The 26,989-nt window shown below is 32.7% G+C and overlaps 3 protein-coding genes across 4 annotated transcripts in view; all 3 read right to left on the minus strand.

Moving 5' to 3' along the window:
- LOC106769821 (probable LRR receptor-like serine/threonine-protein kinase At3g47570) overlaps window positions 1-7,416 on the minus strand; it is a 19,121-nt gene extending 11,705 nt beyond the window's left edge. The window contains exon 1 of the mRNA XM_022784617.1: window positions 7,087-7,416. Within this exon, the coding sequence (XP_022640338.1) occupies window positions 7,087-7,160 (74 nt within the window). The 5' untranslated portion in view covers window positions 7,161-7,416. The remainder of the gene's footprint in view (window positions 1-7,086) is intronic.
- Window positions 7,417-9,823: 2,407 nt separating this feature from the next.
- LOC106771443 (mitochondrial inner membrane protease subunit 2) lies at window positions 9,824-12,514 on the minus strand. 2 transcript variants are annotated; one of them, XM_014657423.2, is made up of 5 exons: window positions 12,370-12,514; window positions 11,527-11,708; window positions 11,369-11,441; window positions 10,805-10,970; window positions 9,824-10,125 (listed from the first exon to the last, which is right to left on the minus strand). In XM_014657423.2, exons 2-5 carry the CDS (start codon window positions 11,690-11,692, stop codon window positions 10,015-10,017), a joined length of 516 nt encoding a protein of 171 aa, XP_014512909.1. In that variant the 5' UTR covers window positions 11,693-11,708; window positions 12,370-12,514; the 3' UTR covers window positions 9,824-10,014. The 2 variants fall into 2 exon arrangements, with proteins under 2 accessions (XP_014512909.1, XP_014512908.1); XM_014657422.2 differs by having other exon boundaries at window positions 11,527-11,767; window positions 12,370-12,509.
- A 1,583-nt stretch (window positions 12,515-14,097) lies between these two features.
- Window positions 14,098-17,729, minus strand: LOC106771323. Its single transcript, XM_014657284.2, has 5 exons — window positions 17,240-17,729; window positions 16,072-16,216; window positions 15,723-15,789; window positions 15,352-15,586; window positions 14,098-14,525 (listed from the first exon to the last, which is right to left on the minus strand). Exons 1-5 carry the CDS (start codon window positions 17,359-17,361, stop codon window positions 14,306-14,308), a joined length of 789 nt encoding a protein of 262 aa, XP_014512770.1. The 5' UTR covers window positions 17,362-17,729; the 3' UTR covers window positions 14,098-14,305.
- Between the last annotated feature and the right edge of the window lie 9,260 nt (window positions 17,730-26,989).

The following is a 26,989-nucleotide window of genomic DNA, read 5'->3' on the forward strand; positions in this document are numbered from 1 at the left end:
GGATCACAAGGGAAGTGTCCTTGGTACGCATATTGTGCCTATAGGAGTATCCAAACTACATGGCAACTAAGGAAGATCATTGATAAACATACATGTAGTAGGGAATTCAACATTGGTCTAGTTACCAAGAAATGGTTAAGTGGGAAATTAGAGAAGACCATGAAAGCAAATCCAGAAATCAATCTGAGAAATCTGCATAGTAAGTTTTCAAAAATATGGAATATTGGTGAGTCTAGGTCTACAACAACCAAGGCAAAAGCCATGGCTACCGCCAACATTGAAGGTTGTTTCAAACTGCAGTATGAAAGACTATATGATTATGCACATGAATTACTGAGATCAAACCCCTGGTTCAATAGTAATAGTAAAAGTGGGACGAAATGAGGATAATGTTATATTCAACAGAATTTATGTGTGTTTCAAAGCATGTAAAGACAACTTTGTATGTTGTCGTCCTATCATACATTTGGATGGTTGTTTTTTAAAAGGCAAGTATGGAGGTGAGCTTTTAACTGCTGTTGCAAGAGATGGTAATGATCAGATGTGTCCATTGGCCTATGCTGTTGTTGAAGTAGAAAATAAGGAGACATGGACTTGGTTTTTAGAATTGTTAATTGATGATCTTGGAGGAGGAGGATTCTGTTCAAGGTGCACATTTATGTCAGATCAACAAAAAGTAAGTAAAATTATTTATTTCGTTCATTGCTTTCTTGCACATGCCAATTTAACACTCATGGTTACATTGATTACTGTTTTTAGGGACTTATGCAAGCTTTCCAGCAATTGTTGCCTGGTGTGGACCAACGTTTCTGTGTCAGGCATTTGTATTCTAATTTTCGAAAGAAATTTCCTGGGATAATTCTTAGACAATTATTGTGGAAGGCAGCAGCAGCTTCACACCCCAAGCATGGGAATCAGTCATGAGACAAATCAAGGATGTCAACGAAGACGCTTTTAAACACTTGATAAGTATTTCACCAAGGTAAGTGCATAAATCCTTTAAACAGTTGAAGGTTTCTTTTTTTAACAAATCCTTATCTTGAACGTGTTGCAGGTTTTGGTCTAGGTCCAGGTTTTTGGGAAGACCTTCATGTGACATAGTTGTCAATAACATCTCTGAAGCTTTTAACAGCGCAGTTGTAGATGCAAGGGGGAAACCTATTATAACAATGTTGGAAGACATTCGCAGCTACCTAATGAAGAGGTGGGCATCCAACAGGAAGAAGATAACTAAGTATGAAGGTTCTATTTGCCCCAAAATTCAAAAGAGACTTCATAAGGAGCTACAGAAGACACAATATTGGATACCTAAGTAAGTAAATTTAACATAAAGACATGATTTCACACTTTTTTGCTTCGTCTTGTAAAGTTCTTTGCTTCTTTATGATGCTTTGGCAGTTGTTCAGGGCTGTAAGTATTTGAGATCAGGCATACATCCAATCTTGCAGAAAAATATGTGGTTGATGTAGACAAAAGAGATTGTAGCTACAGGAAGTGGATTCTCACAGGGATACCTTGCTGCCATGCACTCACAGCTATGAGGTTTTTAAACATGAATCCAGAAGACTTCATACCAAATTGGTTTAGAACCTCCACTTATCAAGAAACTTACAATCCAATAATTTTCCCTGTGAATGGACCTGAGCTATGGGAAAGAACATCATATCCTGATATTTTGCCTCCTCCTAATAGGGTCTTGCCAGGTAGACCAAGAAAAAAAAGAAGACTAGAGAGTTTGGAGCAAATGAGGGATGATACTCAACTTGGACAAGCTGGAATCCCAAAGAGATGTGGCATTTGTAGGCAATTAGGGCATAGAAGAACTAATTTCCCTCAAGCAAGTCAACATCAACATCACCAAGCTACAATAAACCCCACTAAAGGAAGTGAACAACAACACCACTAAAGGAAGTGAACAACAACACCAACAACCTACACCACATGGCACTCAAGGAAGTCAACAAGAAGACCACCAACCTACGCCACATGCCACTCAAGGAAGTCAAATTACTCAAGATGACACTTCAACACCAGTTTAGATATTGGTGACAAATCTGTTGCATTTTGGATATGTATGACTCAAGGAATATGTATTTTGAATATGTACTTTAATGTTTGAGTACTTGAAACTGTCATGTATTATCTTAAGTGATGTATTTTGGAAGACTATGATGTATTTACCAGCTACAATTCTGTTATGTATTTTGCAAGACCAATATATGAAATTGCTATCTTCTCCTTGTAATTGTGTTGTCAATTCCATTTGCAATTCTACTGCATAATTGAGAGATTATGGGTCAATTTTTTTGCCACTGTGATTCTAATGTTTTTGGCAGTTTAAGCAAGTCTTAGTTTTGGTTTTAAAACTGCTAGACCAGTCCATTTGAGGTCAGATGCATTTATATGCAATATAGCATGTGAAACCATCATATTTCAACAAATTTTGGAACTTGCAAGGTCATTTTCAGTTGCTGCAATTTCCAGTGAAGTGTAAACGTTGGTACAAGTTAATTTGATCATTTACAATGTGTGTGCAATGTTACATTGGTCTTTTGCTTGTCTTTTTACAAAATCACAGTTTCAGCCCTCAAATTTTACTCAATTTGGAACTCAATTTTACTCAATCACTCAATCATAGTTCCATTTGATTTAGCATCTTTTATTCTGTAGATTTAGTATGTCTTCTCAAAGCTCATCACATATAATGTCTCAAAGTTCATGAAACCACAACCACAATATCATAATAACACAAACATTATATACCAGTAACAACTTCTTCTTCATTGAATAAAACTTTTTCATTACAACCAGATTCTTCATTACACTAATTTTCTGCATTAAAACAAAAGACATAGAAACATGATGTTCATAAACCCCATGAAACATACAAACCCCAACAACACCTTCTCCCTTTTCTGATAACCTAAAATTGATTTCTGCAAACTAAGAATCTTTCTCCTTTGCCATCCAATTGTACTGTCCCTTTCATCCATATAACCTTCAGTGCGCCATTTGAAGTAATCACATCATCGCATTTCTTCGTTTCGAGTACGTTGTTCCAAACATCCAACCAAAACCATGTCAGGATACACCAAAGTAATCCCCCCCAAAATAAAAACACAACGAAGGAATGTTACCTTGTAATTAGGACAGCCCCAAAAAGATCCGCCCTCATTCTTAGCAGTATTTGCCACTCTTAATATGGCAACCTCTCCACAATACCACACATGGCTGCCACCCGTTCCTCTTGATGAACCACCACGCGAGGTCCCCCATGAGCAAGACGAACACTGATTCATTGACATTGGGTGGTTTGAAGGATGCAATAATGCTTCGTCCACACCTACAAAACAACCCTAATCCCAAATACCCAACTTAGGGCACCCAAAATTAATCTTTAAAAACAACCATTTTCAGAATGTGTTACAAAGAAGATCTTTGGGGCAAATGAGAAATATGACCTCACCTGCTTCAAATGACCTCCTCCACAATAGGTCCTTCAGCTCCTTCGAGATCACCTCAGCACAACCTCCTCCACTTTAGGTCCTTCAGCTAAGGTGAGGTAAGTTGCTTCCACCTAAATATGTTAACCCAAATCCATTTGTAAAAAACACTGTTAAGATTTTCATATATGTCATTGGTAAAAAAAACTGTTTTTGCCACGCAGGATAAGTCAGGTGACAGATCAGTTAACATTTAACGTCGTTACAAGCTACTTAACGGAAGGGACCGATTGAAAGTAAAATTAAAAACTTGGGGACCTAATTAAATCACTTTTAAAACCGGGTATCAAACAAAAATTCAGCCCCCAACTTGGGGACTAAATAGGTAATTAAGCCTAGTTATTATTATTGCTTGTACTATATGGTTGTCTGTTTTTTGCCCTTCGTAGGAAATAGTCACTAATTAGTGATCATTGAGGTTATTGTTAAGTTAGCACTGTCCTCTTTATCTCTGTATCTTCCTTGAGTATGCTATCAACGTTTGAAGTATACATTCTTTAAATTTGTTATTTATAATGAATTCTAGCCTAGTATTTTGTTCAAATATACTTAAGGTGGCTGAAGACAATTCAGTTGTGTTTATTTCTTGAAAAGTTGTCTCAGCCGTGAGATGCAGAATAGAGGTGGAAAAATGGATTATATACCATTTTAAATATGCTTTTAAACAGAGACTTATCTTTTTCGTCCATATTTTTTCTTTCTTTTATTTGTGTATTTGGGTCTAAGCCGTGCTTGACACAAAGGGGCATGCTTTGCTATGACAGGTGTGCATCTTTGCGTATGGACAGACGGGGCCCACCCTTCTCTGAAAGGGAAAACAACATGGTCTAGAGGGAAAAGCAGCAAGATATGGATTAATAGAACGAAACAAAGATTGGAGTGAGAAGAACAACAGGTTTTACTTACATTGCTAGGATTGCGGGAAGCCATGAAATTAAAGAGGTTCAGAGAGAGAGACAAGTATCTCGCAACAATTGAGTTTGATCTCCTTTTCTCTTGTTTTCAAATTTTAATATAAATCTTGAAACCGACGGTCACATTCTTTCTCTACAACTATAAAAGTAAAATATAGAAAATAAATATTTTTTTTCTTGTAATAGTTAATGCCTATTATTTTAAAAGTGCTAAAATAGTAAAGTTGTCAATTTATTAAATTTTTTATTTTAAAAATTTTCCTTTTCTTGTGTACCTTGTTTATTTTAAATTCATTTTTATTATATGTTAAAATAGATAAATTATGATTTTTTAATGGGATCAGTTTATCAATTTTAGTTTATTTTTTTAATAACATATGTGTATTATTATCTACAAAATATGATTAGCTCATAATTTAGTAAATAAATGAATTAAAACATGAGTATATTTAGAATTAATATTTTCTTAATGTTTTAATTTTTTAAATAGAATTATCAAATAATCTCATTTCTATTAAAGAAGTTTTTATCACTACGAAGATAAAATATTCTCTATTTTCTAAAAATCTCATTTGTTCGATTCAAATAAAAGACTTTAAGCTTTATAGTCTTACAAAGAAACGAAAAACAGATTTTGCATCCTCTAAGTAGTTTCCTAGACACACGACATCATATCTGAATAATAGGTCAATAATTGATCATATTATTTAACCAGAAAATTAAAAGACAGAATTAACATTTAATTACTTGAAACTAACAATATTTTTAACATCCTATGCAACTTAGAGAATTATTTTAATTTGAGTGGTTTGGTCATTAGATCATCAACTTGAGTTAGGAAATGCAGTAGTTTACCTTGATAATTCTTTCTTTCACTAAGTTTCTTAAAACAATAAATTTAATGTTTATATGAAAGAGAATTTCAAGGAGGAATGTCTCGGTGTTTGGTTTTGATGTGGTAGTAAGGTATGAATATGGACAACGTAATCCACGACGTTCATCCTGACATTTTAATGGTTACTAAGTCTCAAGTAGATATGGGTAACACATGTCGTGAGAATAGCAGGAGGCCCTAATTTAAGGGGGGAGATCTTAGATGAGATATAACAGGCTAACCTCGTATGAATATGTAGCTTTGGTCGTTCGTGCACTCGTGGGTGTAGTAACTGGAAAACTCAACAGTTGTCACACGAGGTTAGCCCGTTATCTCTCATCTAAGGTCTCCCCCCTTAGACTAGGGCCTCCTGCTATTCTCACGACATGTGTTATCCATCCCTACTTGAGACTTAGTAACCATTAAAATGTCAGGATGAACGTCGTGGATTATGTTGTCCATATTCATACCTTACTACCACATCAAAACCAAACACTGAGACCTTCCTCCTTGGAATTCTCTTTCATATATACTTTTAGAAATCTCATACCACACTACAATATCAACATTATTTCTCATGCATAATATATTTAAACCACCGAAGTAAACACTCAAAGTACAATATAACCATAATCCTTTTACGAACCGAAAGCTTCCTAGAAAGGTCAAATTGAACGGTAACAACTATCACCTATGAATATGACCAAACAACCAATCTGAAGAGTAGGGCTCAAACATAAGCCTAATACAGTTTGAGGGTCAAACACTTAGAACAACCGAACACTTAGAGCTTAGATTGAATACCAAGAACTTAGGCAGGACCCATATAACTTAGAACGAACATTTAGTGCGAGACCGAACGACCATTCACTATCCAAGAACAGGACCGAACGGTCCATTTTAGGTAATGTTAAAGAAGTGACCGAATATTATTAAGGACTGACAACTAGGAGAGGGACCAAAGACTATAACATTTAAATTCTATAACAAGGCCGATATTCAACATTAGACCAACTCCTAAAAGGAGACCGAGCCCCACTAAGGGACCGGGCTCTAATTTAAGACCGAACGTTACAACAGTATGTCCGAAAGATATACTTAAATGAATACTAACATATAACTGAACGGTCATTAACATGCAAGGCCCATTATAGGCCGAACACAATTAAGACCGAATACTATATTAAAATCAACCATCAGTGTAACGATCATTAACTGAAGTTCCACCTAAGCAGAACTCAGTTAAGACCGAATACAAGAGGAAAGTCGAACGGTCAACGAAGGACTCTCAGCAATTTTGCAGAATAACTACAAAATTACGATCAACACCAATCTTTACCAATTTCCTTCATTCTTCCCAACTTCTAATCCCTCAAACTTGTATCATATAAACCTATATACTTATCTAAGAACATCTAAACATTCCTTACATTATTTGAAGAGTTTCATCCCAGATTTGAGAGTCAATTTTGCAGAATCATGAACTCAATGATCGAGAATCAGATTTTTTACTTTTGGTACATTTTTGAGTGACTTAAAGATTCTAACAAGTCTTAAACAACTTATCCAAATTCTCCACACGGACCAAACCCACACCTAACACAAAATCTCCATTTTCACTACCACACTTTCTCCCAATTTCTCTCTGCCATTGAAATAGAATTATGTAGAATCACAAACAACATGAATACATCATTTAATAGTCTTCATTAACAATACCGAACACACAATCATTAATATCTATTCAGTTTCATTTCCTGCTGGAGTTGCAGCAATTGCCGATTCCTTCATTAAGATCATCCATACTAGAAGATATCTATTCAGGATTTGTGACAACAGGTTTCTAGAGCTTGCACAAGGATGATTCATATTTTAAGTGCAAAATTTTGATGCTAACTCTGAAATGATACAGGTTATGTTTCAACGTGATGTTGCTACTAAAAAAAGTAACTGAGATTGCCAATTGCATCAATAACAGGTAAGAGATGGTCCGTTTCCATTTAAATCAAAAGTATTCTTAGGCACTTTCACATTTATTTTCCGTTGAAAACAATCACCACACACTAATTTATGATTCGGAGCTGTGTTAGGTATGAAAACAACTTGTATTTATGCAACTTTAATTTATAATATACCTATTGTGTGGCAAAGACATAATCTGTTGTAATATTATCGTGCTCAAATATATTATATGAAATGTTTTCATATGATATAGTATGAAAAACCCCACTAATAAATGAAAATCAAATTTCATCAGATTACGATCCTATAATTGTTTGGAGTCTTTGAGAGGATCTTAATGCAATTTCTGAAACTATAATTTGAGTTAATAGAATATTTATAGAAAAATTAATCAAAGATGTTTAACAAAACAATTCAATTGTTATGTCATTATACTCATTTTATGTATACATAAAATGTGCAAACATTATAGAATTTTCTCTTATTGGTGTGAATGGATTCGGTATTGCGTGCTCCAAGGTACTAAAGTTGGTTTCCAAAGTTTGAAAACTACAGTCTTAAAAATGTTTTTAATGATGAAAAAATAAAATAAAATGATTTTTCATATAAGTTAAAATTAATTTATTTATTAAAATTTAATTTATAAAAAAAATTTCCCATACTTTCTCTAAACCTTTATTTTTTTTTAATTTGCATAAAAGCTTATTTTATTTATTTTAAAAAGTCCTTTTTTTTAAGAAATTACGAAATTGAATAATAATAGTTTCAACGACAGCAACCAAACTTTATCATGATAGTAATTGAAATATAAAATAAGTATTTAATTTTAAAAGTAAAAATAAATACGTGAAAATGTGATAAAAAGTACTCGTAAATTAAATTATGTTCAATTTAATTATATTTTTTTCCAGGAAACTAAATTGAGTTGTCTCTATTTTCACTCCTCCACCATATATCAAATTGAACCAAATTAATATGGACGGCAATATGTTAACAACATTTTCGCAACTACCACAACATGTTATTGGATAGTATGAAATAACTTTTTTTGTACTTTCTGACTTAGAAAATAGTTCACTTTAACCATTTTAATGATTTCAAAAATATTCCTATTTCTACCCTTTTCATGTTGAACCTAATTTTCATTCTCTCTCCACTCTCTATTTTGGTCATCTTTCCAACCTTTTTCATGGTTCTCTCTCTCTCTTTTTCAAGCTTTCTTTTTTCTTTCTTTTAAGTTTTCTCCTTTCTCTCTTCATCCTTTTTCTTTCGTTCTCTCTGTTTTAGCTATATCTTTTTCGGCGAAGCAACCCTCAACACATCTTCTCCTTTCCATTAATTTTTATGCAATAAATAAAAAATTATTTTACCAATTTTTTTAATTTAACTTGCTTTTTAAACTTGAAACCATTTTTTAATTATAAAACTACCTATAAAATAAATAAATAAATTATTTCCAATAAATTTATAAAAAATATTTATATTTAATTCAATAATTATAATAATAACAATAATAATTTTATGACTTTTATGATCATAAAGAAAGTGAACATTCGCACACATGTATTTTAACTATTATAAGAAAAAAACGATTTCATTATAATTTAAAGAAAGAAAATAAAAAAAAATTAAAACTTGTATACTTGTTTTGTTCTATAATTTTTTTTTTAAATATTTTCTAATTTTATCAACTTTTTTTCATTATTGTTTGCAAAATTTATAAACATATTAGTGCAAATATGAATATAATGTTAAATATGAGGATAGATTCTTTAGTTAAGGATAGATATGATTGTTATAGGTGATATCACAAAAATTATTGAAAAGTATGACAACTTTATTATCTCACATGTTTTAATGAAAATAATAAAAATCATCTTATTATATTAATCTCGATATCAATTTATATTAACTACAAATATATTTCTCAATCCATGAAACAATAAGCAAAATAGACAATAATAATTGTATCATTCGGTTAACAAAATATTTAAACGATAAAAACTCAATTGAAAAATGTAAACATTTTGAATACTCAATACAAGAAAAAGAAAAAGTTACTTAAAAACATCCAAAATTATAACCGGCATAAAACTTAATTAAACCTTTTAAAAATATAAAAAGTCAATAATTTTTGTAAAACTAAGAATTAGAAAATTATATGGTTATTCTTGAACGAATACTTTCATATAAGATAATACAATAATATATTTCGTTAAGTAATACAATTATTTTAATTTAATAAAGGTAATACAGTATATTTTATACTAACACCAAAAGCTATTAAAAAAAGTATATATCATTATAGTTAGAACCAAAATTGTTTTAAAAATACTTTATCACTTTTATTTAATGGTAGTCATAACCGGGTTTAGAACATATAATCCATTTTTTAAATAATTAAAACTGACTTTCCCAAACCAAAACTTGTTATGATTTCTTAATAAAAATAGCTAAGTTATCTACGGGCAGCTCTGCATATCTCAAATGAGTGGGGAAATCACATTTGGACTTAAGATATCCGTAGAAACAATTGTTATGATAAATGTTTCACCTTTTCTGTTTAGAAGAGCACTCAAGATATCATTCATCTTATTTGCATTTAGCTTAAGTAATCAACAACAGGTTATGTAATTGACACAAATTCAGTAATAACAATCGTTTTCTCCCATCCAAGGGAACCACGTCAGATTCTTCTGAGTAGTTCTTTCACACCTATTATTTGAGGAAACTAAACAATTATAAAGAAACGAAAATAGCCTTATTCCGATACAGAAGATAATCTTTGTGGTGGAGTACTCTTGACAGCTCCTATTCTTTGAGGAGGCCACACAACATGGGTAACCCTTCCCCGAATTAGGGCCAAAGGAATCTGCAAATTCATCAGGTCACACCAAAATTATAAGAAAAAGCATTAGCTATATAATCCACGTTACAGGATAAACAAAGTTCACAACAGCCAACTAGAAAATATTTTCTGCTAACGCAAACATTGTAACTTCCTAACTACAAAGAGTTTGGTAATTTGACCGCTACACTAGTTTAGTGTCAAGGTTTGCCTAGGTGCACCAAAAGACAGTTACTAGGCAAGCTGAGACAGTGGAATATAAACTATTAACTTGATCTGGTGGTGAAACTACAGTAAATAGCATTTTTATTGAAAACATTAAGTAATGTAATGTAATCTAATTTAATGACCTTGAATTAATCAGAAAGACTCCTCGGCTCTACTATGCTTTGAAATAAGTGAGCAAAAATTGCAATTGATACTTAATATAAACCTTCATTCTTTTTCTAGCAAAAGAAGCCCAGCTAGTCAGGCTTTACCCCGTAATTATTATGAGCCATAATTTCTTCTGCTCATCTGTTAACAGAAATCTTAAGGTTTTTCTCACAATGTAATATTAAACTAAGTACGATTCAGAACTCCTCCTCAGTTTTGTATTCTCTCATTTCAAGCATTGACCCTTTACACGAGACTTATTTTTCTTGCTTCATTTTGGACATCATAACAGTATCATGCCAGAAACTCGGTGATAATAGCAACTTACCGGTCCAAATGACTTTGAATCAATGCTAGAGGCTGAGTTGTCTCCCTCAACCCAACAATGTCCCAATGGGATCCGAATCACATCGTTGTTATGATGAGTGCCATACCATTCACCAGGTAATGCAGCTATTCTTTTTATGTGTGTCTCCTTGTGATTCGTTGGGGAGCTACAAAAGTTTCACAATGCCAATTAAAACTCAAAAAAAAAAAAAAACAAATAGGTATCAAATATAGATTCTAAGAAAACATAAATTGTCTTAATAGTATAGATCAAGATCTTAAAATTAGTATCATTTTTAGCAAGAGCCAACCGATGAATATAGGTTACATCACAATCATATATTCATGTTAAAAAGCCAGGTAGTATACAGTGTAAACCAACAACTGCCAACAATTCCGACTGTGATGCAATATTAATCCAAAGACATGATAATTCACAAGACTCTACAGTCACTTGGTAAATTATCTCCCAGACATCTTACAAAAGAAAGGAAGACACGGCATATAAATGCAGATATAATTTTAACAATACAATACTTGGAAAGGACGGACAAAAAAATAGTACCGGAAGACCACCACATCGCCATTTGAAAATTCGTACCCCAAAAGGCAAAATTTCTCAACAAAAACATAGTCATCTGCAGTGTGATTAATGGTCAAACAACAAAATCTGCAAATGTAAAAGTAATGTTTTCTTATGAACTCCTTCAGCAAGAAAAATACCAAAAACATCTTCCTTCAGAGAACCAGTTCTAGGATTTAATGTGGGAGACATAGAGCCACCACGAACAGGAACAACTGTCGCAAAACGATCAGACACAGTCACAGTGATGACAGCAGCTGTGACAAATTTCTTAGTACAGTTCCATAGAAAACTGCTTGACCCCATGTGTTTAGGTGCACATCTAAGTCAAAAATCCACAGTCAGCAGTCAGCTTTCCACAGGACATAAATAGAAGAGCAACTGAAAGTGAAACACACTAGAAAATTACAAACTACCAGAAAATATTGTACTGTTTCAAACATACAAAATAAATAAATAAACTGACATTAACAAGCAAATTCGCACATAAAACTCAAGAAAGCAAGCCACTAATATACTCATAATGAGAAAACCTAAGTTCAACTATATCAGAAGAATTTCTATCTTCGACATGTTCAATGCCTAACCAATCCACCAAATTCGCAAGTTTCCAGAGCATTAAAGCTTAGAAGTATTCATTCCCTTGCTTCGGCATGTAGCGGGTTCCTATGATTATTCACCCTGCGAAATGTGATCCAATAGGGACCCCTAATGGGTTGGAAGAAATGGAACAAGTTCATCAACTGGGCATTCTGAAAATGCCGAATTGCAAGGCCCACATTGAAGAGCCAGTGAAAGTAGCAATATATATCACTTGTAAACTTCAGAAAACACAACGGTAAGTGAGGCATTTAATCAAACACCTTACAAGCACATAGACAAAAGGACAAGTACAAAAGCACATACAAAAATTCGTGACATTGCTGAAAGATCTTACATCAAGATATGGTTACCCTTAGAATAGAAGAGGGAGATTTAATTACCAGGCAATGCAGAGAGGAACTGAAAATGGTGTTATGAGCTAAACAGAGAGAACAGACTTCAGATTTTGAAATGAAGTGTTTGGGCCTGCTGGTGGGTCACACACATTACACGCATGCTGCATACACAATCCAAATTGAAACTAATTTCCTTAATTCAGTTCATTTATGTAGCATCTAAATATTTATTTTGAAAATTTGTAAAAGGAAAGATTTTTTTTTTTTAGATTTTATGTAAATAATATTGTTTTAAGATTTTTTTTTTTTTGAAAAGTAACTAGAAGTTCTTTTGTCTCAATTTTTTCTTAGGAAAATTATATCTTATTTCATTGTATTTTAAAATTTTACTTTGTGTCTCTTATAAAATATTTTTAATTATCTATTTTTAAAATAAAATATATTTTAATAACGTGAATAAATGAAAGATAACTCTTTTATATAAAATCTCTAAAATATGAATTATTTCTTCGTATGGTCTCAAAGATACTTTATTAAAACAAATAAATAAAAAGGCCCTTATGAGAACTAAACACCGTAAAATAACAATTTTTAAACAAGAAAATATGTATTTATTTACAGAATAATACAATATAGTATAATTATTAATTAAAATCACAATACTAATGTTTAATTTAATTAACAACTATAATTATATTTTGTATTAAAATATTGAATCTAAATAAATAAACAAAGCAAGTTCTTTTATTACATGTTACTGCTACGAAACATCCAATACTTTTATATTGGAAGAACTTAATATTTAGGTTAGAATACCACTCAACTTTTTTAATTTCCATGGTGATTGATAAAAATTCTTAAAATAAATTATCACTAAATTGATATATTTTTTTAATACTTTTGTTTATTTATGGATGTTAATATGATACCTCAGTGACTTCATTAGTCCACATTGTTTTAGAGTTCAAGTATAGGATTTCAATTAAGTGTTTTATATTTTTTTTCTAAATTAAAATATTTGTTTGTTATTTTTGTTAATTTATTTTACAAACTCAATTATATTATACTAGTAAAACAATTATACTTAAAATTCAATGAAAGGGATATTTCTTAAACAACAGTTACATATATAAGTTATAACAATTTTGAAAAATTAATAAGGATAAAAATCTATAATCAGATTACATTTTTTCACAGAATCATGAATTCCATTAAAACCTAATTGTTTTTCCATAAATATTTTAAAAAACATTTATATAACATTTTCAAGAATTAAAAATAACGGGGGTATTTTTATTGGTAAATTTTAATGATTTATCACATTTTATCGGAGCAATATATACTTTTAATTGTGATGAAACACTTTTTAAATCGTAGAAGTTAAATTCCTACTTTTTCCCCTAAAAGAATGATTATATGAGAAATATATTAATGGGAAAAAAATAGTCTCTGGATATAATTTTTTTTTTAATCAAGCCTATGAAAGAAACATTCCCAAACACAAAACTTGCAATCAAGCTCCTAAATTTGTGTACTAATCTTTAAAACATATCCAAAAGGAAAAATAAAGATACAATTTCTTAATTACTGAAAAAACATTAAATTTTTCTTTGATCAAACAAACCTGACAAGTTTATTTCACTAAAGAAAATATTTTCCTTTTTTATTTTCGTTTTTAGTGTGTAATTATAAAAATGATACCTCCATTAAATTGATCAACTTGAATAACAAAAAATCTACATGGAGAAAATGAGCATGTAGTTCTGCTTTAATTAACCAAAACTAAAAATGCAAAGCAAAATAAGTGTTCTGGTCATGAACAATGAAGAATATTTGTCTGGTGAACCCTTAACTTAATTCCATTGAAATGAGTATATAATATGGATGATCACAAGGTAATATGTATTTACAAATGGAGAAATTCCTGCACAAACTGAGAATCATATATATTAGAAACTTATAGGCTTGAATGAACTTTCTACTAATTGGCAATCACTAGTGGTGATGATATGAGATGGTGAATGTAGGATCTGGCAATTAGAGGCAAACTTTCTATGTACATGAACAATCTTTTCAAATTCTCCTTGTTGATTGAAGCCAAGTCATTGATCTCACTGCTGCTAATGTAGATCCAAAGATCATCAGAGTTTACTCTTTTGAGACTGTCTCGACAGAAAGGACAAGATTGAGATCTTGCATGCCTAAAAACCAACAGAAAAAACAAGAATCCTTAGACGTGAAAGAAAATATGGCCCTCAAATAATAACAGGTATGATAATACACAGTTTGGCTTTTGACAGAAATTTGCACATTTCACACAAGAAAAAAGTAGTGACCTGATATTTCTGTTCACTTAAAGTAAAAAATGTTTCTGGAAATGTGAAACAATTATTTGACTACAGAATGCTATAGGATCTTGAATAAAATGAGGAACATTAGACAAGGCCTCAAGATTCATGTCAACAAAAAAAAAAACTACAATAATTTGGCAACTCATTGCATCGGAATATGAAAATGACCCACATCACTTTTGATACATGGATTTGTCTGAATTCAATCTGACACCACTTCTGATCCAAAATCTTAAGACAATAAATATATGGGTCTTTATTGTCATATGATGATCAACTTCCTCATTTTTACTTAGGATGATGATACTTAGACAACATTTTTTTTTACAATATTTGAACATCGTCTACGTGTCATTCTATGATTGATCCATGGTGGTATTTATTATTGATTGTGAAGTAATTTTGGACCAATCACAGAATGACACGTAGACGATATTTAAATGTTGTCTAAAAAATGTTGTCTAAATATCATTTTCCTTTTACTTAAGGTGAAACTTAGACTTAAAATTGGATTCCGAATATTAAGGGACCATGGCTTTTAAGATGGTAATAAAAAATCCTTGTCTCAAATTAGATTCATGTTCAACATGTCCGAGAGGGTGTAATCTATGCATAACAAACACAACCTTAATTATGAAAAGTATTCTGCAATAAATTGTTGTCTCAATTCACTCACCAGTCTTGGTAGCATTCCATACACATTGAATGATAGCAGTTGGGCAATACAACCATGCTATTCATCTCCAAGCAAATACCACACTCTTCTTCTCTCTCAATGTCAGTTTCAGAAAACTTTCCTTTGTTTGTCAAATCTTTAAGCTTATACTTAGTAGCAAATAGATGTTTTTGTTTTCGGTCTTCAACATCAGTGATTCCTCTGTGAAGTTGCAATAAAGAGGGAAACACCACACCTGTTATTATAGTCAGGGTGTAGAAGTAATCACATTTGGATTGTGAAGCACTTTTCTAAAAGAGTTCAGGTAAAGATAATAAATCTTATCATATGAATGCACACATGCCATGATTCCAGTATTGCTATTCACTTACCATAGAATTCCTTTAGACTGGCTTTTCTTTCGTAAATGGATATGGTTGTCTTTCCATCTTCATAAGCCTGTGATGAACCCAATATGTATTAGAATTTAATGAATATGCTCTGTCAGTGTAAAAACTTCTACCTTATCAAACAATCAGAAGTCAATATTACTATGAATTTAAGGAAGTTAACGTGAAAGTCAACAACTTCACCTTATAGCATGATCACAATATAGTAACATTGGTGATGCTTACATTTTACAAATTATAGTATCATATTTGTATGGAAGTATGCTTCTAAATGGTGTGCTTAAAGGAAAAGGGCAATATTAGTAAGCTAAGTGAAGAAGCAGGAAAACACCTTATATATTAGAATTCTGAGCAATCCTAAGGCTCCAGCAAGGTGACAGTCAGTCCACTGAACAAGAAAAAGGAAGAATTGAGCAGCTGGGCTGTAGGACAATCTCATTTGGAAGCTGGCACCTCCACTTGAATACTCAGAAGCTCTGATTAAAACCACATTTAGCACAAAGAATGAGTTAAAAACCTTACATAATGAACCTTTTCCAAGACAAATTTAACATTGGATGAAACGACGAATAGAATGGGCAGCTATGTATCATTTAAACTGGGCACATAAAAGCTTCTCTATCTCATTTTGTTGTGATAATGGTAGAAGTCTACACTACAATAATGTTGAAATAAAAAAAATTAAAAAAATGAACAGGGTGGGTCATCTCACAGCTTTAATGCACAAGAAATTGGAAGCTGGGATTCAAACATGTCTCATTGCCATGTAGCACAGTAATCTGCTATGCTTTTAAACGGCACTGTTCAAAATTTGAAAATTTGTCTGCTATAGTAAGTAAAAATTTGCAGGAATTTGAACTTGGTACAAGAAGCACCACCATTATAAAAGAATATGAAAAAAGGTGTACTTTAATTAACTTTATTGGATCCTCTTTACAAAAAGAGGTGACAGTGCCACAAACTGAGGCATCCTTGCCACCCAATGGGAAAACACCAAAAGAATTGAATTGCTCGGTCTCCTTCAAAACGAAAACTTTATCGAAAAAAAGTTCAATAGAAAATTGTGTTTTTGTTTTCTTAATCCATATTTAATGGTTATATTATAAACCCTCTTTTCCTTTCCTTCAAATTAGTTTCCTATTTTATCTTCTCCACTTCAAGAGTACAATTCACTGGTCTTTTTACACCAGCTTAAGCATGGGAGGAAATTGTTATAAAAGAGAAAAACAAAACCATGACATTGTAAGATGCAAGGAAGAACAGAACCAAACTGTAATGAAAAGGGAAAAAAAAAACTGAGTTTACATCTAAATAGCTCCATACATGATTGCAGCCATCATAAGCTAGAATACAGCCCATAATTTGGAATCCAAAAAGATAGCATCTTCTCCAAAAAAGGAACATATTTGGGAAAAGGGTAGCATTCAAAATCACTTAATGAAAAGAAAAACCTTGTTGGGTTTTAGATTGGAAAGAGAAAAGGGAAAAATTAAATTTACAGTGTGTTGGCAAACTGGATGTCAGCTTCAAGAGCTTTGAGTGAATCCTTGAAAGACTTGCCCATCCTTCCTTCTTCCTCTGCTTCTCCTCTCTTCTTCCTCCTTTTCAGACCAAACCCCATTGATGAACTCTCACAACCAAACAAGTAACATGATAAACCCACAAACAAATCCCGTGACCCTTCTTCCTAGCACTATAGTTCTATTGGAAATACTATACGAAACCCAACACGTACCTCGTTTTACCCGTTCCTCGTACCAAACTAATCATAAAATTGAGCAGTTTGATATGGGGAGTGAGAGAGAGAGAGAGGGTAAAAGGGTGTTGGGAAATTTTGCTGGGTTTTCGCTTGAGCTACACGTAACTCGTTCGTGTTGTATTTGTACATACATATGCCCATAAGTAGCTGTATCTCTCGTCATGATCGTGAGTTTGTTTAAAATATTACCCTAACAACAGTTATACTTTTTTTTTTCTTTTTTATTTTCTCTTTTCTTCGTGAGATTCATGCAAGATTCATTTAGCTAGTTTCCCGTGACAAACGTTTCCACGAGAAATTCTTTCTTAGCTCTTTGAATGGAATTATTATTCCGACACTTTTGCTTAATGAATTATCTCCATCTCTTAATACTATTCATAGAATTCGTAGGTACTCACAGTTATTGTAACAATTAATGTATTTTGAGACTTTTTATAACAATTTATATGTTTATTTCCTTTCAATAAACTATCATAATTACCATAATTAACAAAATCGTTGTTAGTTACGGGCAATTAACAAAGTGATACGATATCGGGCATAGTTAGTATAATGGTTGTTTTGTTTTGTTAGAATTTATTCCTATTAAAATTATGGTTTAATAGGTTCGGAGGTCCCTATATTTGGAGGTTTGTTTCAATTGGGTCTTCCAATTTTTTAAGTGATCAATTAGGTCCTTAATTTTGTCAATTTGAATCAATAAAAGTCTTTCTGTTAAATGCAGTTAACGCCGTGAAGTTTTTGAACATGTGGCACACTGACGCTACCAGGTGGCATCGTTTCAAGTGCATAGGTAGATTATAAAAGGGTGAAATCTTTTTTAATTTAAGGATTTCACTTTCAAATACACCTTTTTGATTTAGGGATTTCACCCTTTTATAATCCACCTATGCACTTGAAACGGTGCCACCTGGAAGCGTCAGCGTGCCACATGTTCAAAAACTTTACGGCGTTAACTGCATTTAACGAAAAGACTTTTATTGATTCAAATTGACAGAATTAGGGACCTAATTGATCACTTTCAAAATTGGAGGACCCAATTGAAACAAACCCCCAAATATAGGGACCTCCGAACCTATTAAACCTAAAATTATTTATTGAAAGAGAATCAAGTAGGATGGAGAAAATAATTTATATATTTAAATTATAGTTAATTATATTTTATTATACTAAAAAAATTAATCTATTTTTATCAAGACTTAAGTATACTATTTTTTAGTTTAGTTTTGAAAAACTGAACTTATCAAATTTTCAGTTCAGTTAATTGTTTGAGAACTGTATCATGGTTTTTCTTCATTTTTTCATTTCCAGTTATTCTTAAAACTGTGAATTAGAGCACACAAGAGCTCCAATGAAAATCCATGGTGACCCTGCCCTAGCCCAAACGTGATGCGGTCATTGCCCACCATGACCCTATCGTTGAAAGAGGGTTCCAACGAAAACCTACAGTGACCCTGTCGTCAAGGAGAGCTCCAACGAAAACCCACGGTGATCCTGCTCTAGCCCTATTGTGACGTAGCCGCTTCCCTCCATGACCCTGTCGTCGAGGGTTCCTACCGCATTTGCTATTGCTCCAATCGTCGAGGGACCTAGTCGTAGTTGTTGTTGCATCGATCGTCGAGGGGCCTTGTGTTGTTCGTTGTCGTATCGACCGTCGAGGTAAGCAGTAATTCGATTATTGTGTTCGAGTTTGCCTATATGTGCCTCTGCCTCTTTGTGTTGTTGTTTTACTTTGTGTTTTCCTTAAACCTATGTTCTATGAAATTTTGTTTTGATAAACATGATTCTAAAATCATGTTCACTTCTTAAATTCTAAACCATCATTCAAATATGTTGCTAATATTTGACAAAGGTTACTCAAGAATGGCTTCAGGTTCTTTTGCATAAGAAATATCAATAATATGGCTAGACAAATCTAAGCAATTTGTAGCATCACCAATGTATTTCTTTTACTGACAAACATGTTATACATTGTGAATTTGAGAAGTTCTTGGTAATTGTAACTTGTAGGCACTGCCCCAACATTATCCATCATAGGAAAAGGACCATAATACTTAGGAGTCAATTTTTCATTAATTCTAGTTGCTGCTGAGCCTTGCCTATAGGAGTAAAGTTTCTAATTAATAAATTTAATCTCTTACTTCAAATTGTCCTAATTCTATATCTATTGGTCTATTGCTTCATTCTGTCTTGAGCTCTCCCCAAATGGAACTTATTGTTGAGATTGTTGATAAGGGACACACTGTTTTAGCTAACCTTAATCTCACAGTGCTTTAATCACTCTGGTTTTTTTATGATGACAACACATTATTAATAACACATGTTTTTTTATGTGTTACATGTTCTGTTTCTTATTGATTGATATCTTATTGAACATGTTTGTGTTGATTTTGATATATGAATGCATACTCACTAAGCTTATTTCTGATATATCATCTGTGATTGCATTACATAAGTTTTTTATGAGAAAACCACATGCACTTTTATGAACTTACATTGTGTGGCATGATTGGAAGTTTTAAGTCGACTTCATTATGAAGTAAGTCGATTAAAACTTGTGACTATGCACAGATTTTCAAAAGCAGTTTTGTAAGTGATTTTGCATTGAAATTTTTTTTCAAACTAAGCTGATGTGCCTAAGTCGACTACATGAGCAGTGGATCCGCTTAGTTAGTTGTTTGTTTGAAATTTTTTTAATGTGTGTGTACAATAATAACTATATTTCAAAAGTTAGGTATTGCATTGATGATAGTTAACTATATTAAATGCAAAATCAATTTGTCTGTTGTTGACTGCTACTGTTTGACTTATATGTTATAACTGTTGTTAAGTCCCTGACAAGTGTACTAGATCGTTATCAAGTAATATAAAACGGGTAAGTCCGAGTGTCGTTTCCCAAAGGACTCTTAGGCCTTAACTTTCATGTAAACCAATCGCATAAGACTTGAGAAAAGAATTAAATTTAGGTTTTGTATGCAAAGGACAAAAATAAACATGCAAAATGTAGTGAATCAATTGGCTAGAAAAGACTATGAATGAATGGAGTTGTTGGGGTTTACAATTTCATCTTATCCACCCTCTTATATCTACTCTTCTTATCTACTTTGCTTATTTATCATATTTTCATGCAAACTTTCTTAGTCTACCCTAAACTCAATCTCTTGGCGAAAAGAGCCTATTACTAATTACTGGATTGTTATCTCTAGCCTCCCCTAGTAACTAATAATGCATGATAAACGGAAGCAAAATACAATTGATCGTCCTACCCCTATCTTTAGGCGGTATTAGCATAATCAAGGAATTCCCCCCAGTTCATGACATTACCGTACATCTCCGTATCAATAAAGACAAACAACATTTACTAAATGAGTTAAACGATAAAAGCATTAAGCAAAGGTAAGGAACCCAACAATTGATAAAGTAAGCATATGCAAGCATATAAAGAACATAAGAATTTTGATATAAAAGAGTTTCAAAAGATTACATTGTTCCCCAACAACCTAGGGTTTAGTTCACCATGGACATGGTGAAACTAGATGTAAAGTAATGAAAGAATTGAAGAATAAACCCTAAATTTGGTATATTGGAGCCTAACCATCCAAGGAACCTCCTCCAAGGTGTGTAAAACAGCTAAGGACGTCTCTATCTGCCAAAAGATTACAATTTGAATCGCACTGGGTCTATTTATAGACCAAAAAAGTAACAGAATTTAAGCCCAATAAAAACAGATAACCGCTCAGGTGCCTAATTAAACCGCTCAGCGGTTTCCCTCTAGCCGCGCCACCGCTCAACGGTCAGTTTTACCGCTGAGCGATTTGCCTCGAATCGCTCTGGCCGCTCAACACTGATTTTGGCCGCTCATCAGTGCATATACTCTTCTTTTCTTCCTTTTTCTTCTTCCTTCTTGAGTCTAAGTTCGTCCTAATTCACTTCCATCTTCAATTCTCATCAAAATCCTACAAAACAATGCAAAAACAAACATAATATCTCTAAAACCAACTTTTGACCCATGACTCAACTAAGTGTTTTACTTGATTTTAAGCTCATTCTAAGCCATAAAGGGTGTGTTTTGACATCATATTCAAGCATAAAAATAACGGTTTTTAGACCGTTATCAACTGTCTAAGGACAGTCGACTGTATTAGTAGCTTAGTCGACTATAGGAGCGTCTGATTTATAGAAAACTATAGATACACCTGCCTCAGTTGATCACATGGACTTTGGAAAATCTAACATTTTCATTTGTGATTTACAGATCGTGATCTCTGAGAATTTGCCCCAAGAACTCATCAAGAAGACCGTGGTGATCTATCTTTGAAGAGTTTCTTTAAAGGAGAAAGGTTTCTGTGCTTACTGGCTGATCATATCCTGCACATTGCGGTGCTCATTTGCTGATCAAGATTTCTCTCAATCTTCGTAAAGATTGTGGTTTCCTGCTAGGATTGCAGGGGGTTGACTCGTGGAGTCTGGACACTTTGAGGATTGTTCAAAGTGGGTTAAAGATTGCAGAAGAGGGGATATCTTGCTGCAGATCTTTGTTGTGTGTATTACCTATATTTTGGTTAGAGCGTTAGAGAGGTGTTTTATATTTTTGATGTGGAGGTCTCTATAAAAGCCTTGTTGTAAAAATCTTGACCATTATAGTGCATTTACTTCCGGATTGTAGAAGGACACTGGATGTAGGCATTGAGGTCGAACCAATATAAAAATTTGTGCTTGAATTCTCTATCCTTACTCTTTTACATTCAGTCGACTTTACTGCATTTGTAGTCTACTTTGTATTTTCCGCTGCACTTATATTTTTCATTCTTGTGATTCAAGAAACTTTGAAAAGGATAATACTTTGCGAAAAAGATTTTAAAAAGACTCTGATTTTGAAACCTCACCAATTCACCCCCTCTTGGTGTTGAAACAAAGTCTGCCTGTTTTCCAACACTTATGAACTCTTAACATATCTTCCCTTTTCGTAAGATTTCTTTCTAATTGAGTGAGAGGTTTTTACGAAAAATCTTTTTTGTCATTAGTCTGTCCAACTTTGAGTGGGGATTTTTGGCTTTTATTCATAGTACGGAGGTTGTTATCTGATTGATGTTGATATTGGTGGGGGATAGTGAACAATCTACCTCACAAACACGGTAGATGTCCTCGCAGGGTATGGTGGAGGCATATATATAGTTGAAGAAAATTATAGTATATTCATATTGGTAAAGATAAGAAATAAAGAAAAAATGTAGAAATTAAACAGAGGTTGTAGGGTAGTCAGCAAAGATGGTAGTCATTCTCTAGTTGGTAGTTGGAGATGGCTACGACAATTGTTGGGTTGGTTTTGTATTGTACAACTCTGGTGTTGTGCTGATCCCTCTCTGGTGTTGTCGTGGTTGCCAGAAATGGCTGTAATTAGTTGTTGGGTGCTAGGGTATTGTGGTGTTAATCCATCTCAGTTGCAGTGGTTGTTGGAGACGCTTGTGAGTGGCTTGGGAAGTTGTCCAGCTCCATTCAATTTTGCAACACTTTAATATTTTAGACCTACTATACAAGGCTACTACCTTGTAGTGCCATTTTTAAGCTTATGTAGATTAGGAACATCAATTGCTTACTTGATTGTCTTACACATTAACACACATTATTGGGACTCTGAGGTCATGTAAGTCATCGTTAAAAGTATTAAAATATAGAAGCATTAAGCTGACACACACTATTAAGACTTAAGGTGTCATGCTTGTAGATTTAAGGTATGATGGGTTAAGTGAGTTACTACAATGGCTTTTTCCATGGAAGTGCTCATTGGAAGTGTTAAACAATAAAAAAGAAACATTTAATTGAAATGTTATGTGGTTTATTTATATTGAGAGAAAGAAATCGGTACAATACATGAAGGGTATTTGATATCCTCTAACAATAAAAATATCATCCTACACTCTCCTTCAAGTTAGAATATGTAAGTCAAATGTATTCAACTTGCTATAGAATTGATCATTGGTCATCTTATATATGAAGTGAATGTTTGCTAGTTGTTCACTAGATTTGAAAACTGATGATTATTGTTCTTTTCATTTTATATGTTTGTGTATTATTATGAGTTTCTATACAATTAATAATTCCAGTTTGCACATGATCCACGATTTGAGTCTCTTTGTGGTACACTTGACCATGAAAGGTATGTTGAACTCTAAACATTTTCTTTGGAATTAGTATTTACTCACATAATTACATGTATGTGAAAACTAGAATGAATACTTACATGTCTATTTTCATATTGTCTTAATATTCATTCTCATCTTATCATATCCTATTTAACTTATTAAATAGTAGAGACCTTATATTCATTGTCTTGGAAAGTTAAACTTTTTATTCCAAACCTTTTTTTTTTCAGCTCATAGCTTCTATTAGAAAGTTAACTAGAAAGATTTTTCTATCATGGGGTTTTCTTATTAGATTGTGTGGTTGTTTTCTACATACACATGGACTTCAATCCAAAACCTAAATTACATAAGTTTAACAGCTCACTTTATGGATAATGATTGGAAAGCTCCTCGTAGTTAAACATGAGGCTTGTTTGAATAATTGGAGTTGAAGCGAGTCCTTAATATCACTGTGGATAATGCTACAGCAAATGACGTTGGGGTTCAATATCTCAAAAGAAGGATGTTATCGTGGAATTGTCTTGTCTTAAAGAGAAAATATGTCCATATACGTTGTTGTGCACATATATTAAGTTTGATCATGAAGGATGGCTTAAAAGAAATCAAAGATCCAATTTAAAAAATTCGGAGTGCAGTTAAATATGCGAAATCTTCTCCAGTTAGATTTGCTTAATTCAAGGCATGTGTTGAACAAGAGGGAATTTCTTATAAAGGTATTGTTTGTCTTGATGTTGAAACCAGGTGGAATTCAACTTACTTAATGTTAGAGGCAAGCTTGGAGTACAAAGATGCCTTTGTCTTGCTAGATATGCAAGATAAAAAATTTGGTGTTGTAATGGCCAAAAGTAATGATGATGTGCCATTAAAAGAGGATTGGGAATATGTAAGGTCTGTTCTACCATTTTTAAAGATGTTTTATGTCTCTACCTTGTGCATTTTTTGTTCTTCTAATGTCATCAATCATATATATATGAAGGAGGTATTTGGAATTGGTAAAAGGATTCGACAATATTCTGAGAGTAGTGATATGACTATAAAATTAATGGCAATGAGGATGAAGGGCAAATATGAAAAATATTAGGGAAATCCTAATGGAATTAATATCTTATTATTGATTGTTGTTGTGCTTGAACCTAGGAATAAGTTGGATTTTGTTAATTACTTCATTGACTACTTATTATAATCTAGTATTGTCAGTGAATTGAAATCAAAATTATTGCGGATTTTGACTACCCTAGGAGGCTTTTATTGCGGATTTGGCTTCAAAGATGTCAAGGTTGAGACATGTCATCATATCATGTTTGTCCTTACACTAAAGAAGCATTGATGTAATTCCTCCACCTATTCTTTTTATCTGTTGCTTTAGTGCTCTCATCCTATGCTTTTGGTAACCGTATTGATTAATCCTTTGTTGTTTATCCCCTTTGAGGGGCCTTGTCTTGTTTATGCTCAAATGGTGCAAAGAAACCTCTAGTTCATCCAACCTAGCTTTATGCTTCTTTTAAGTTGTTGATTAGGATTTGCTAAAAAATCATGTCTATATTGGTAATTTAGGTTTGAATCTGGTTTGCAATTTGGTTTTCAATACTCATAAGCAAAGTCAACCTTTAACTTGCAGTGATGTTATTGAAACAGTGACACATAATGAAAGTTGGGGCGAGTCAAGAACAAAGAAGGGCCCCTTGTGTACTTTTTGTGATATGATAGTTTTTTGGATTGAAGTTCAGCTTAAGCAAAAGAATACAAAGGAAAAAATATTAAAATATGTAGATGAGGTAATGGTTGCACAATGTTTAAATCTCAGAGTTATCGATTTTACTTTTGAATTGTGTATTCAATAACTCAATTTTTCATATTTAGTTCTTACAAGCTCTTTGTTTTTTCTGTAAAAGTTGTGTGAGAAGCTTCCCAGTCCCGTGGGAGAAACATTTATAGACTACAAGAGTATTGTTTTATATATTTAGTAAGATGAAAAGGCAGATTTAGAGCTAACATTTGAAAGGAACTTAGGATCACATAGGATTGTCCTTTACTGATTCTAAGGGTGAAAAGGTAGATTCAGAGCAAAGAAAAATAAATCAGTTTACTGTTGAACAATTAGCAATTTAAGGGTAATAGTTAGTGCAACAATTTAGTTTTGGAAGGAATTGGGACTAGTTTACTGAACTGCATTATGAGTAAATTAAAAAATAGTTCATTGAACTGTACTGCACTATAAGTGAACTAAAAAATAGTTTAGTTCAGTTCAATTCAATTTTATAGTTAACTACAAATCTTTATAGTACAATGCACTTTAGTATACTTTGCACACCCTTAAATACAAGAGATTTTGGAAATTGGGAGAAGAGCACAAAGAAAAAAAAAAAGAGGAAGCCATGGTGGGGTGGTCTGAAGTCAAATGGCGACTAAGGTATGGTGGGTTTATTTTTGGAGAGAAAGAAAAAAGATTCCATGAGTGGAGGGAGAAGATGACACCAACAACGTTAGTAACGTTGATGATTATTGCGACGATGGTTGATGATGGCACATACAATAAAGATTTGGTATGTGGCTGAAGATGGGATGTGAGAATGAAAAAATTAATGGTCAAGGTATCCTCAATAGTCATTAATGCTCCACATTTAAAAAGAAATCATTCAAAAAATACTATTCAACAAGTGTGAGCACACATAATTGTTTATGTGGAATATCTTTTGTCAAGTGAGACAAAATTTAACATCATTAGAAAGGAGGGATTAAATTCATTACTTTAAAAAGTAAGGATTAAAAAACAATCAAAGTTATTGTTATACTTAAGGAACTAAAAACATATTTAATCCTTAAAGAAATTACGATTTTAGATAAGTCTTATCAACGTGACGTGACTTCAATGCGAAGGAATTGTACCGAAGTGACACAACTTCAATACAAGGATATCACATTAATGTGGCATAACATGAGTTTGATTATGGTAAAATCATGCCATCTTGACACTATAAATAAAGATCTAAATATTTTACTTTTATAAAATAATGAAAATTTTATTTTATTTTTTAAAAAAATCTATACATTCTTTGTTACTATACAATCTTTTATATTAGGCTTGATTACTTGGGTAGTTCCCACTTTAGTGGGAGTGTGTCAACTTGGTTTCCGTTTTTAATTTTGTGTCAGTTTCATCTCCAAATTCGTTAATGTGCATCAATCAAGTTCTCTTTTATTGAATACATTTAAATCATTAATGTTGATTGTTTAGGCATGGTTTCGTGACAATTTATGCAAATGTGGCACATAAGGATTTTGTTATGCGAAAATTTAGGCTAATAAGAAAAATAAGAAAATAAAAAACAAACATAGGAGCTTTCTCT

This window comes from Vigna radiata, chromosome 8, assembly GCF_000741045.1.
Source record: "Vigna radiata var. radiata cultivar VC1973A chromosome 8, Vradiata_ver6, whole genome shotgun sequence".
Taxonomy (NCBI): domain Eukaryota; kingdom Viridiplantae; phylum Streptophyta; class Magnoliopsida; order Fabales; family Fabaceae; genus Vigna; species Vigna radiata.